Source organism: Lepeophtheirus salmonis, chromosome 12 (assembly GCF_016086655.4).
Source record: "Lepeophtheirus salmonis chromosome 12, UVic_Lsal_1.4, whole genome shotgun sequence".
Classification (NCBI taxonomy): Eukaryota; Metazoa; Arthropoda; class Copepoda; order Siphonostomatoida; family Caligidae; genus Lepeophtheirus; species Lepeophtheirus salmonis.
This window is the reverse complement of record NC_052142.2, coordinates 4,030,848-4,044,807: the sequence shown is the minus strand read 5'-3', so window position 1 is coordinate 4,044,807 and position 13,960 is coordinate 4,030,848. Positions and strand designations below refer to the sequence as shown.

Genomic DNA, 13,960 nt, shown 5'->3' with positions numbered 1-13,960 from the left:
ATAAATATCATTTTTTAAATGAATTTTTAAACAATTTAAGAGACAAAAACATAGACTATACACCCCCAGCATTTTGTGTCCAAATCTGTCTCCCCCCTCATGCGTCCGAGGAATGGGTAGACTCATACTAGTCAGAATACAAAAATATATTTAAAAGGACCATATGGATATCATAATGTATGCATTAAATACTAACATAAAACAAGGAAAGTCGAACTGATAAGTATCAGTCCTAAGTATCTAATTCCAAGACGCTAGAAAATTTACTACAAAATATTTAAACATAGTTATTTCTTTCCATTGAATAAGAGATATGAGGGTTCTGATAAACAAACTAGTATTTAGATTTATAAATTGTATTAAGATAAATTCTTTATACATGTTGGTTGTTGTAGTCTTTATTTAAAGGAGCAAGAAAGTAATCCTTCCTCAACAAAAATTATATTCACTTTTATGAGAAGAAATGTTGGTCCCTTTGCTTAACTTCATGAGAATGAGTAATTCATGAATGACTATATTCGTATTATCTTGAAAGATCCTGATCCAAAAGGATGATAGCTTTTTGCTATCTTGGTAAGTCAGGCCTTGTTTAAAAAAAAAAAAAAAAAAAAAAACAGATACTAAGGATTTGAACTTATTTGACATTTCCATCGAAATGAGGAGAGGCAGTACATACTCATAAAGAAACTCTTTACGAAGACAAGAAATACAATTTTCTTGTTGCCTAATCTTGTAATGTTAACATTGATTAACAGATGGATTAGTTTTAATGGACTTAAATCCAAATTGTAATTCAAGGACTACTAGCAACAAGGACTTATACGTTTCTTATTTCTTGAAAGGAGTATATTCTTGAAATTAACTTCTTGGGTTGTCCAACTCATCTTTGGAAGAAACACTTTGAGTCAAGAATACTTATATTTGAATTATCACTTAATAAAAATTAAAATCACTTTCATAGAGTCTCAAATAATAATGAATAATAAAATTAAAGGACTTTTGTCATCAACAGGTGGCTCAACTTGGTATGAAGTCTTTCTCTAACTAGTAGTTAGTATTCTTTGGCTGGATAATCATAATTATTATTAATGGAGGTTTATTATTTTTCCGCAATGTAGGGCTACTTACTGGTGATATGTTTATTTACTAATATAAGTAAACAAGACACATGCTCTACTGCTACATCAGAAGCATATACCATAATGTTAATAGGAGTAGTACAGCATGGATATATTTGTTGAATAACCACACGGAAGGCTTTCTTTGCTATATCCTTTTCATCCTGCCATTCTAACCAAAAAGTATTTTTGTAATTGCCTCTTATCATTTCATAAAGAAGTTGCAGAATTTGAGCTAAATTCCAGATAAAACTGTAATAAAATGTAACCATACCAATGAATTCGTGTAACTCTTGTAGAGATATAGGACAAGGAAATTTAACTATATTTTTAACTTTGTCACTTGACGGTCACACCCCATCCTTATTAAAAATATCGGCAAAAAATTTCAAGGATTTCTTCCCCAGTCCCCATTTTGCAGGATGATTAGTCAGACCAAATTGCTTAAGGTGTAAAATATTTATCATGTTAAGTATTTGAGTAGCTTGCTATAAGAATATCGTCCCAATAAACATCACATAAATTTAGTCTAAATAGCACACGATACATAAAACACTAGAAACTCTCTCCCAAAAACAAAAAACATTCCTATTAGTTCAAACTGAAAGTGGCGTTAAAGCTAACACAAACAGGTATATTTTGACAAGCTCTAACAAAATGGACTTTTGGAAATATAGTATCGCCTCGAAGACTCCAGGTGAAACCATGAAAGGGCATTGAGCCCTTGATAGTTTCCACAAGGTCTATAACTTACATTGATCTTTTGTACCATTTAAAGTGGAGACTACAAGAAGGACGAATAATTGTTAATTCCAACATATGTTTAAATGCTTATTTTGGTGATTTTAGTTTATCAAAAGGCAGTCTCCTGGCCTTGGTGTGAACTAAAGGGATTTTAGTTATAATAATGTGACAAACATTATGAGGCACGCTTGCATTAAAATGTAGTATTTTGAAAAGTGATGGGAATCATTTATATATATTTTTAAAATGATTGGTTGACTGTGAATTAGAAGTGAAATGATTGGTGGGCAATCTATTGATCAGGTTTTATTACGTTTATCTGGTCATTACTTCTTAAATGACTCCGTTGTATATTCTAGGAACGGATAGCTTGCTCTAATCAACCAATTATGTTATGGTAAATCTTATAAATCAGAAGATTATGATATAGCAACTGCAGAAGCTGCTGGAGCAGAAAATTCCATTTTTTTAATCTACTAAGACAACAATTTTATCCAAACCAATAGTTTAAGTTGAGGCTACAGTTGCTATGGTGATAGGAACACACTGAATTAATAAAGTCGTTAAAACACTGTCAGCCATGGGAGCAATGTCGACTACTTGTTTCATCCTCCAGATTAGCTGCGTAGGCTTCATATCACCTTATTCCTCCGCTACTAAAAACTATTGAAAGGTGGAGACGAGGAGAGGGGATTAATAAGAGCACATTTAATGGCATAATATGGCTCTGTATTGGGAGGATAATTATGAAGTCCCTCCATCAGTCCCCAATTGCTGGTGTAGTTCACCAACAATAAAATTAAACTTTATATCTTCCGAAGTAATTCTCTTGATAGAAAAATCGCTTCAACTTCCTAATCCAAGGAAGCTTCACTTGAGTGAATGGAGCCACCTCGCATGCATCCTTAATGGTATCCTGAGGGTTATCCGTGGGAGCAACATTGCTCTTGTCCATGAAGTTCTTCTTCCTTTCAATCTAGGAAAGATTCAGGGTTACCATTGGAGAAATAATAAAACGAATGTCAAGGATAATGATATATTTTATGTGGCTAAGTACCACAATATTAATAAATGACTTTACAGAAAGAATATCTATTAAGAAGTGTGGTACATCATGGGCGCAGCGTGAAGGACAATAAATCATACACCGTGATGATATATGTAGCATAATAAGACAATATAAAAAATATTTCTTCATACATATATACTTGGGGGATTCAATTGTATGAGTAGAAAAAAGACACTATGTACTTTCCTCTCAGTTCTTTTCATGAGTACTCTTCGTATTATGTTTTCCAAATAGGTATCCCATATATTTTTATGTTTATATCTGAAAAGTGTCCACTTTGCATATCTCCTATGGTGCTCCCTGAATGCGTAGATGAGAAACTTATTTATTTCCCTTTTATTTACGTTATTGTTCTTGATTTTTTGTCTGTCTGTTCTTTCCCTTGAGTCCTTTAGGAAGGATGAGAAATTAAGCTGTATAAAAAAAATTGAGGTACCATTTCTTTCTATGAGTTTAAGCGCAAGTCTGCATTATCTATTAATAAAAAAGATACTATATTAATTTTAATCTGTTTTTATTTCCTGATTGATATTCAAATTAACACATTATACATTAAATAAGATATTAATGGATAATCCGTTTCAAAAAGGAGCAAAATTAAAACTTAATTTATAGATATGAGAGGTGTAATTATAGTCTATAGGCAAGTGTTTGCCAAAATATTGACAGAAAAAGTTATCTTAAAATGCTCACTAGGATAACGTTATGTCATCTCACTTTTTATAAATCTGGGTAACGTTTGGAACATATTTAAAAATAATGTTATCAATAAATTGTCGCCCACAAGGCATATAATAAGTTGGCAAGGAAAGTCAACATGTTTTTTTTCCATAGGGTTCCTTTACTTAAGAATGTAGCTTTATCTAGTAGCAGTGAGAATATATTTTTTATCATATATTATTATGTACTACTAGGACATACCCGTATAATATATTTTATTTAGAATTATTTCATTAATGCTTTAAATAACTCCAGAATTTAGTAAAGCTTGTCGATAGACAACATAATAATATTAATTATGTTCCTCATTTAACCATAATTAAGATACATACTAAGACAAAATCGCTAATTTCTTCCTAATTTTCTTTTTTAATTCGTATTTAATACTTTCTTCCCTTATCCGTTCTTACAATATTTCTTTTTTTGGTTTTTTAATTTTTTTGGGTGCATTTTCAAATCGACAACCTGCACCGTCAGAAAACATTGAGACCTGGGGAATGGATCTTGTTTTATGAAAATAAATCAACTTATTAGCGAAAAAAAAAATTGCTTTCTAGAGCCCAGGAATCTGGTGTGATCAGAATGAAACATAGCCCTAGATACATCACTCAGGATTTAGAACAAAATATTTTTTGTCACAAGTCTGTATCTGTATCTGTTTTTGAAATAAATACCAAGGATTTTTATCAGCAGACAAACAAACATATAAATATAATATTATATTTTGTACTATGTTAAAGTAGTCATATAAAAATTGTTCATTATTATTGTAAACATTACTATATATCAAAAGGAAGAAAATATAGCAATATTTGTTTTAAACTAGGATTTATATAATTGGTTTAAGTAAGTATAGCTTAAAAATATTTGTCAAATAAATTCAAGATAGATTATCAATATGTCTTACTTCTTGATCTCCGCCTGATGTATTTTTTCTTGCAGCCCATATCCCAACAAGAAGAATGAGTATGTAAAATATTACAACTGACACGATTCCCAAAATGTTTATCATTTTATCTATTAAAAAAAGTGTTGTAAATTTGGTCATATAACTTTTATGAAAATAAAAAAAGTATGGTGTATTAATTTAGTATAACAGTGCATATGATTAATTACACACATAAATTCTAATATAACAATATCTTAAATATTTAAACTTATTCATTTTCAATTATTTTTTCCATTGAAAATAATATTCAAACTTACGATTTGAGAAAAGGAAGACTTCTTGTAATATCAACTATTTTAATGGTGTATTATTTAGCAATCATCTCCCCATCGTAGACTTGTACGCTTTGATGGTGAATTTTCCGTTGTAAATCCTGAACTTTTCATTATAACTTGTAACAAATAAACCATCTGATTTTTTCAAATGACCACATTAAGTATATTTTATTTAGTAAATATAAACAAAAAAAAATATTTATACTTTTTCTCAAAAGGATTCAATTTGCTCTATGTAATAACTTTGAAAAGTCCATGTTTCTCATGAAAAAAGAAAACACTCGTGACATTATTTTTATGGAAAGGACCATGAGAAAGCCTATAATATTCTTCAATACTGTACGAGGATTATTTTTTCTTATAAAATATAAGTTTATAATGTTACTTCAAAGTATTTTTTTTAATTTATTAGATGTAATTGTTTATCATCGTATTTTCAAAACAGGTTTGTAAGGAAAAGTTATTAAAATAATATTTCTAATTATATTTTTATTTAGAAAGAGTATTTACTCGGAACACAATCTCAAAGTGAAAGTTAGAAAAATTGGTAATGTGTAAGAAAGACTTTCTTCCTCATTATATTTATTTTTTTTACTTTATTTTCATGGCAAATGGCTGGCATGAGAATGATGACATCATTTGCCTTTCTCATGATTTTTTTTATTTTTTTGGTATTTTTTTTCTTCGAGCTGAAAAAAACCAATTCATTTCAAAAATAAAGCTTATGGAATTCAGAATATTAATACTTCATACCAAATCAATTAGGATATAATTTTTATAAACATATGTAAGTAATGTGTATATTATATTACATATTTTTTTGCATTGAAATAATGTATTGAATCAAGGATGAAGAAGTAAATAATTTCATCTAACTTCCATAATTTATATAGAAAAAGCGGGTAACAAGAAACTAATTATAACTATCATAAACTTCTTGCTCAAAAAGTGTAGTAAAATATAGTACCGTTATTACGGCTTTGCTATTGAGGCTTTGACTTTTTTTGGGGATGGGTCTGACTGGAGTGGCTATGGTTGATTGACTATTAATGGACTGATAAATACTACTGATGAAAAAAATATTGGGGTACAGACCCACCTGGCTCCTGCTAATGAAGGCTGTACCTGAAGCATTCGTTAATAGATTTTTGAAATATATATAAAAAATTATAATGACTTTTCTTGCTAGTAAAATATATCATCACCACACTCATCTAATGGAGCAAGATAATTTTGAAGATGGCAATATATTTGGTTAAATCAATTGACAATATATTTGGTTAAATCAATTGACAATATATTTGGTTAAATCAATTGACAATATATTTGGTTAAATCAATTGACAATATATTTGGTTAAATCAATTGACAATATATTTGGTTAAATCAATTGACAATATATTTGGTTAAATCAATTGACAATATATTTGGTTAAATCAATTGACTATATATTTTATTTTTGATGTATTCCTTTGGTTAATTTTTTAGGCAGAAGTTAAGTTTTTATAACAGTTTCCAGTATAACATTTTACTTTCTCATGGTATTTTTTAAAGAAAGGAATTCATGAACAAACTATGCGTATGTGTGTGTATTTGTTTATCTCTCTCCATTTCTTTTTGTAAATTTTATTCTTTATGTTCTCTCCATAGGTAAGTTGGCTTCAGAAGAAGAAGAATATTTGAACAAAAAAAACAAGTTTGCTACGTAAAATCATTTAAAATATAATAAATAATTAAATACTGATTTTTTCTTAAATATTTTTTGATAATTATTCAATTCAACTTGTAAAAAACAATTTATGAAAAAATGGAAAGTATTCCAGATATTAAAGTTCCTATATTTGGAAAAAAAAATTTCTGAAATTAAACAGAATTGTTGGAAAAAATTGCAAGAACCCAAAGCGCAAAGACAACTTGTTTTAATTACAGTCTCAATTGCTCTTTTACTTGATAACATGTTATACATGGTTATTGTTCCAATTATACCTGATTATTTACGATTGATTGGTGCATGGGAAACTCATCAAGTACCTTTAAATATACATGATCATAACTCTGGTCCACCTCCAGTTCAGCAAAGACATGATTGTAAATTTCTTTTCAAATTCAACCGGAAACTATTCTATAACATATGTCAATACAACGCGAAAACTACATTTCCGTGGCATTATGATTGAATATGAAGGTGAAGACTCAGGAATTGGAGTTCTTTTTGCCTCAAAAGCTGCAATACAGATATTTATTAATCCAATTAGTGGAACTATTATAGATAAAGTTGGATATGATCTTCCTATGATGTTTGGGCTTACAATTATGTTTTTTTCAACTTTGTTATTTGCATGTGGATCATCTTATGGTGTATTATTTTTTGCTCGAAGCTTACAAGGTGTTGGCTCTGCATTTGCAGACACTGGTGGCTTATCCATGATTGCAGATCGTTATACAGAAGAATCAGAGAGATCGAAAGCCCTTGGTATCGCATTAGCTTTCATATCTTTTGGATGCTTGGTTGCTCCACCTTTTGGGGGGGTTTTATATGAATTTTGTGGAAAAGCTGTTCCATTTATAATTTTAGCTTTTATTTGCTTAATAGATGGATTATTATTATTATTAATAATGCGACCAATGAAAGCGAAGCAAATGGAAGAAGGATACGTCAGACCAAAAGGAACACCAATTTGGAAGTTGTTTATGGACCCTCACATTGCTTGTTGTTCTGGGGCACTAATAATGGCAAATGTATCTCTTGCTTTCTTAGAACCCACTATTTCTAAATGGATGACCGAAACTATGGATGCAGAAGAATGGCAGCAAGGAATGATTTGGTTACCAGCTTTCTTCCCTCATGTCATTGGTGTAATTATAACTGTAAAAATGACAGGAAAATTTCCAGAATGGATTTGGGCTCTTGCTGCAATTGGTTTAGCCTTGGAGGGACTTTCGTGCTTTATAATACCTTTTTCAACAAATTATTTCGTACTTATGATTCCAATCAGTATAATAAGCTTTGGAATAGCATTGATTGACACCTCACTATTACCCACGCTTGGATTCATTGTTGATAAGAAATATGAGTCTGTTTATGGCTCAGTATATGCAATTGCAGACATATCCTATTGTGCAGCATATGCAATCGGACCAGTAATTGCGGGGCATGTAGTTGAAAAGATGGGCTTCACAGCTCTTAATATTATAGTCGCTATTTTAAGTATTGGGTATACACCATTCTTGTATTATTTAAAAGATATGCATGATTATAAACCGTTTCAAGGTTCTGAAGTAGGAATAAATGTAAGAGATCCACCGCCAAAAGATTTTCAAGCTTATCAACTTCAAGAAGTACTAAACAAAAAAATGATAGATTCCGATGAAATCAAAATAGAAGAATCTGAAATTTGTGAAGATACTACGAATCCATTTCGAACAACTAACCAAAATAATCCATTTAGAAAATAATATATATCCACTTTTTAATTTTAATTTTTTTTAACTTTCTGGTAGTTTACTATAAGGATGTCGGTAAGTCTTTCTTACTCATGCATTTAGTCTAATTAAAAGAAGAACTCATTTTTTATCTGATACGATTGGTTCTTTCCTCGCGCCTTCCTCAAAAGTTGTAAACTGATGAAAGCCAGGAAAGGACATAATTGTTTCAGAATTTTGCTTTCATTTGCACATAAATATTAAATCAAATATTGAATTTATTTATTTATTTTGTTAACAGCTTTAAATGAATTGTAAATGTGATATTATGTTATTATAATTTTTGATTAGATATTATATTAATCATAGAATATAAAAATATATTTTCCTCAATTAAAGTTATTTTAGAAATGCAATTTCTTTATCAAAAATCTTATTTCAAATTCCAATTTCAAAGTGCTAAATAACATGTATTGTTAAAGATCTTAGATAAAATATACTAATAATGGTTTCATCGAATAATTTTAATGGTATAAATTGATCTGACATGTTTTTGAAATGTAGTGAAATTTAATTCATGGCATATTGTAAGTACTTGAGGAAAGTAAAGCTTATCACTTATTAGGCTATATCTTTATAATCTAAATAAGTTAAAAATTATCCTTACCTTTTATTAAGTTTTATAACCTTTATGATTAATTAAATGTTTATTCTTGAAATACATGCGCGTATTATTATATACTTTGTATGTAATATTAATTGTATTGCCAATACCATGAAAGAGCAGTAATAAAATTTGTAGATGCTACATTATATTTATATTTATTTTTGATTCATTTTATTAACGTATTACTTTCAAGTTGAATTCATATTGCAATTGATGTATGAAATAAATTACTGTTTTAGTAATTATTTTGTAACTTTGATTAATTTATGAATATAACTTTAAAAGAATGATAATAGGGTATAACACTAAAATCCTGATTAAAAAAGAAAGAATTTGTATTATATTTATTTATTTGATTGATTATTATACGAATTAACATTAATTGTAACACTCCTTATATATCTATAGACTCATTGTTTTTTATATTATATCATTACAAAAACAAAGTAAAATGTAATAAGTGCAAAAGTCTTTGAGTTTATGGATAAGTAATGGTTTTTAAAGGTAATACTTCAGATGGAATAATAAGTTAAAAAGTTTTGTTTGCATTAAGAAAAGTAACCGTATTTACTTATTTCAAAATTATTATGGTAAATGAAACAAGAATATTGTTTTTGCATGATCACTAGCTGCATGTTTAGCAAGCATTTGTTTTGATTTCTTTCCATATTTCCGGATTATATTATTGTATTGTCAATATGTCCACTAGAATATTCCGTTTATAAGGTATTTTTTTAAAAATTCCTTGCATATTTTTCTATTAAAGACAATAAAAAGAATATCGGTGAAATATGAGGCTTATAATGCCACTTTTGACAAGGTACTGATCATTTACAAATGAAAAAAAATAACAACGACATATGGGTATATAAATAGACTATTTTAAACAGTTTGTATTTTCTAGAATTCAAAGCTATATATGAAATGATATTGTCCTAATACATAAAGGACCCTTATGTTGATTCAAATTTTCAGTTATTTTTCTTCCTTTTCCATTATCATTGAGTTAACCTTGTTTTAATTTTGCTAATAAAAAAAGGAGACTATCTAAATGTGGATTCATACTCTTGCCACTTAAAAGTGGGTTCACTCAAGGTTAATAGAAATACAAGGTTAGACCATAATATAATCGGGCTTGGTAGAATTTTTAATGTGATGTATTGTAACGACTGCAAGACAAGACAGACATATTTTTATAAAACACGAAACCAATACTATTATATGACGTCACTATTAAAAAGGGAGATAGACGCCATACATTAGTGGTAAACCAGTTATGATATAACCTTGTATTTGTATTAACCTTGGTTTAGACCATTATGTAATCGGGCATACTAAAATTTTCTATTTAATGTGTCGTAACGACTACTGCAAGATAGACAGATTTTGACTAAACACGCAACCAATCATTGTTTTTGACGTCACTATTAAAAAGTGCGGTGTAAGTCAAACGTCGGTCGTACACGCGTTATGAGTAACCTTGTATTTCAATTTACTGGAATACATAAACACACATATTTTCCACTTTTGTTATTATTATTGCACTTCACTTCATGGATCATTTGGGTATATTTTAATGTGACTACATAAAGATAATAATAATTAACAAAGATATGTATCTGCAATGAGCACGAAAGCAAATAAGTAAACCCACCTTAACGGCATTTTTTGCGATTTTCTTGATGTTTTTAGAAATTATTATTTTTTAAGACTACATTCTACTGAATATCTACTGTGTTTGGCACTACATCATTAAATATATAATTTAACACATAAATCTACATTTATAATAGTACAAGTAACGTAAATATGTAGCTTATACTTTACCAATATGTTTTTTCAATGGTCCCCATCAGAAAATATTTTGGACCAGCCAAAAAAGACGTCCGATAAACGGAATACTCTTATGAACACTTTGATAAATTTGATAGATTTTGAATATATATATTCTACAATGTATAAAGCAATATGCAATTATTTTTTTTATAAAATTCCACTAAAAGTGTACTATTTCTAGGTCTCAGAATTTAGTAATCTTCCGAAACTTCCCTTACCGAATATTGAAAATACGTGTAAAGGTTATCTCAATGCTATTCAAGCTTTCATTCCTGAAATTAAAAAAACTTCATTGTTATTGGAAGAATTGAAAGAAAGGGATGACCTTTTAGAATATATTAAGGAAAAAAATATCACTTCTGAAAACTGGGTATGATTAATTCAATTTTGTAAAATATATTGTTATCAATAAAAATTTGTCAAGGCTTATGAATGGTGGTTAGATGACATGTATTTAAATGTATCTTCATCATTGCCTATCAATTCCAATCCTGGATGGGTCTTTCCAAGATTGATATTCAAGAAAGGGGTTGAAGACATGTTAAATTTTGCTACAAAGTTTACTGAAGGAATTATAAAATATAAGGAATCCTTGGAAATGTAAGATTATTATTCTTATTAAAAAATAATTTATGGTGAGTGTTATTTAGCAGAAAGCTTTTTAAATAGAAAATTAGATAATAAAATAATATACAAAGTAAATATTCCATATTCAATTTTCATGGATTTTGATTATGTGTATACATCACAGAATTGCATTAATATAAATATATTAAATAATAACAAACTATACGTATCCTTTTCCATATATAACTATGCTCAATAATATTCGTTAAGTATAGAATACCTGTTCAAATTTCAAATTTGAATGTATTTTTTGAAACCATTAATAAGGATTACTATTAATCCCCATAATATATTTTTAAATAAATAGATTAATACATACTATTATTTTGAAATTTTGGATATTCACAAAAGTATTCGAATAAAAAGGAGGAAAAGTAAATATACAAATTTCAGGGGAAAACAAAGAAAGGTTTTTTCGATGATATTCCTTTTTTTTTTTTTACATGTTTTGTTTTGTATCTTTGTTCTGTGTTTTGTTTATCTGTCTTTTAAAGCTCTAAGCCAAAAATCCTGGTAAATAAAATTCTACGGAGTTTAAACCCCCATGAATAAATATAATTGTGGGATTTAAATAAATATTTGTCATTATATTAAAAATGTATTTAAAAAAAAATAATTTCTAAAATATTTACTATTAAAAATTATTTATCAATGGTGCTATTACTCACCTAAAAAAATATGATCTATTTGTGGATAAATAAGAACTTGAGAAATATTAAGTGATAAAAGAAAGCATAAGTTGAAATCTAAATATTTAAAAGTAGGTTAAAAAAGTTTTTACTCAGTATTTTAGCATGAAACCAATATTTCGTTTCCAATTAGTTTCTCTTGTTGTCCCGAAGAAGTATCAGACTTTCTAGTATTACTTTTTATTCCTATAACTTTTTATAAATATAATATCTTCAGATTTTTATGGTCGTCCTGAATTACTTCCGTACTAATTAAATCAAAATATGAATTTACCAATCATAAATTACTTATACATAAAATTTAAATTAAATTTTAACAAGTTGATCTAAAATGGGATTAACTTTCAGGAATTTAATTTAAATGTAAACTTGTAAATTACATAATTCATGATAAGAAACTAGAGTATACAAAGTTAATAACATGCAACTTGGCCATTTTTAAGCATCTATTTTTGTTTTGATGCCTTTTCTTAACATAACATTACCTCACGAACACAAATATTCCAGGTAAATTCATCCAGCGTTCGTGAGAACCCAATTTATTTATTAGAACTTTGCATATTATAATATCAAAACTCAATAACTCTCCAAATAAAGGGACATGTGACCTAATATGTTGTTTAAGAAAGAGAAAATACCAGTTTAGTAATTTTTGTGCTTCCAAAATTTTGTTTAACATGATATTTTCACTCCTACAAAAAACACCAATTTTATATCAGAAAATATTTTCATTTTGAAAGGGAGAGATGTTGAGGTATATCATACAAAGTTCTTATAAATAAATTGTCTTAATAGGTAATAAATAAACACGCATAATAGATGTAGTAACCCAACTTTAGATTTGTAGTCTAGTGAATAACTCATCAAGACCGTCCAGGGATTCGGAGAACTTTATCAAAGTTTTTCTTCGTTGGAATAGTTTATTAACAACCTATTTAGAAATTGCACCATTTTTGATTTCATAAAAAAAGAAATTGCATTTTATTGTTTTGTCAAAAGAGCCTAAATTTTGAGGATTACCTGTCTCTTCTGCAACCAATCACCAGACCAGGGAGCAACAAATATGTTAACTCCTCGAATACTATATTTGAGTGCTGTCAAACAAAAAAAGTTTAATGAAGGATTTGTTTGTCTGGGATAAGAAATATAGATGGAAAACATTTGTTGTGTTAAAAATTAACACCTCTTTTGAATTCAAATGTCTGAGTTATTGACACGTTTAAGATATTTGGACTGAAAAAATTTGAACTAGCTCGAGTAAATCCAAACTTTGATATGAAGCAAGTGGGCTTTTACTCAAAATTTCCAGTGGATATAACTTAAAAAATAAAAGACCTTAATATAATACACCCGTTTATTATTAAAAACTTAGGTGACAATTTTCATCAATGTTAATGTGAGATTAAAAGGCTTTAGAAAAAATTATTATCAAAAAAGAGAAAAATTACAATAACTATGGTCAAACTTTCAAAATGATTAATAAATTAAACAACCAGTAAGAAAAACAATTTGGGAAAGTAATTGATCATTTCCCTTAAAAGAATCCAATCAATGAAATCGCTGAGAAGAAGTAATAGACATATAAAGATATGTGGAGAAGGTCTACGTACAAAGTGCAATGCGAACTTGGTGGAGGGGTGCAAAATTGCGTACATACTTGTACTTTGTATATGGTCTCATAAATTGGAATTTCATTGTAGAATTTGTTGTAGATTAACACAGAAATTTAATAGATTTTTACTTTGTATGGTAATCCGGAAATTAGACAATAGTTCATGAATAAGTTATTGGGCCCGTACTGAGTCAGTCTTTCTGGAGAGGGTTCTAATTCATCTGAATCCCTT

The 13,960-nt window shown here is 28.5% G+C and overlaps 3 protein-coding genes across 8 annotated transcripts in view; 2 read left to right on the top strand and 1 right to left on the bottom strand.

Moving 5' to 3' along the window:
• LOC121126813 (high-affinity choline transporter 1) overlaps window positions 1-5,463 on the bottom strand; it is a 113,856-nt gene extending 108,393 nt beyond the window's left edge. The window contains exons 1-2 of one of the 2 annotated variants that reach the window (XM_040722166.2): window positions 4,858-5,463; window positions 4,559-4,668 (exon numbers count right to left, since the gene is read on the bottom strand). In XM_040722166.2, coding sequence (XP_040578100.1) covers window positions 4,559-4,663 — 105 coding nt within the window. In that variant the 5' untranslated portion in view covers window positions 4,664-4,668; window positions 4,858-5,463. The remainder of the gene's footprint in view (window positions 1-4,558; window positions 4,669-4,857) is intronic. The other variant, XM_040722167.2, reaches the window with a different exon arrangement.
• Window positions 5,464-5,519: 56 nt separating this feature from the next.
• ChAT (Choline acetyltransferase) overlaps window positions 5,520-13,960 on the top strand; it is a 57,443-nt gene continuing 49,002 nt past the window's right edge. The window contains exons 1-5 of one of the 5 annotated variants that reach the window (XM_040722169.2): window positions 5,541-5,662; window positions 6,525-6,579; window positions 8,376-8,393; window positions 10,982-11,170; window positions 11,225-11,400. In XM_040722169.2, coding sequence (XP_040578103.1) covers window positions 8,388-8,393; window positions 10,982-11,170; window positions 11,225-11,400 — 371 coding nt within the window. In that variant the 5' untranslated portion in view covers window positions 5,541-5,662; window positions 6,525-6,579; window positions 8,376-8,387. Of the gene's footprint in view, window positions 5,663-6,524; window positions 6,580-8,375; window positions 8,394-10,967; window positions 11,171-11,224; window positions 11,401-13,960 lie in introns of all 5 variants that reach the window. The other 4 variants (XM_040722168.2, XM_071892265.1, XM_071892266.1 and 1 more) reach the window with 4 other exon arrangements.
• Window positions 6,590-9,118, top strand: LOC121126815 (vesicular acetylcholine transporter). Its single transcript, XM_040722170.2, has 2 exons — window positions 6,590-6,901; window positions 6,945-9,118. Exons 1-2 carry the CDS (start codon window positions 6,674-6,676, stop codon window positions 8,328-8,330), a joined length of 1,614 nt encoding a protein of 537 aa, XP_040578104.1. The 5' UTR covers window positions 6,590-6,673; the 3' UTR covers window positions 8,331-9,118.

What these genes read in the sequence shown, in the direction of transcription:
- LOC121126815 (XM_040722170.2), top strand. Translation starts at nt 6,674, where the DNA reads ATGAAAAAATGGAAAGTATTCCAGATATTAAAGTTCCTATATTTGGAA. An exon ending in GTGCATGGGAAACTCATCAA is followed by an intron (nt 6,902 to 6,944) that starts GTACCTTTAAAT and finishes GTCCACCTCCAG; the next exon opens with TTCAGCAAAGACATGATTGT.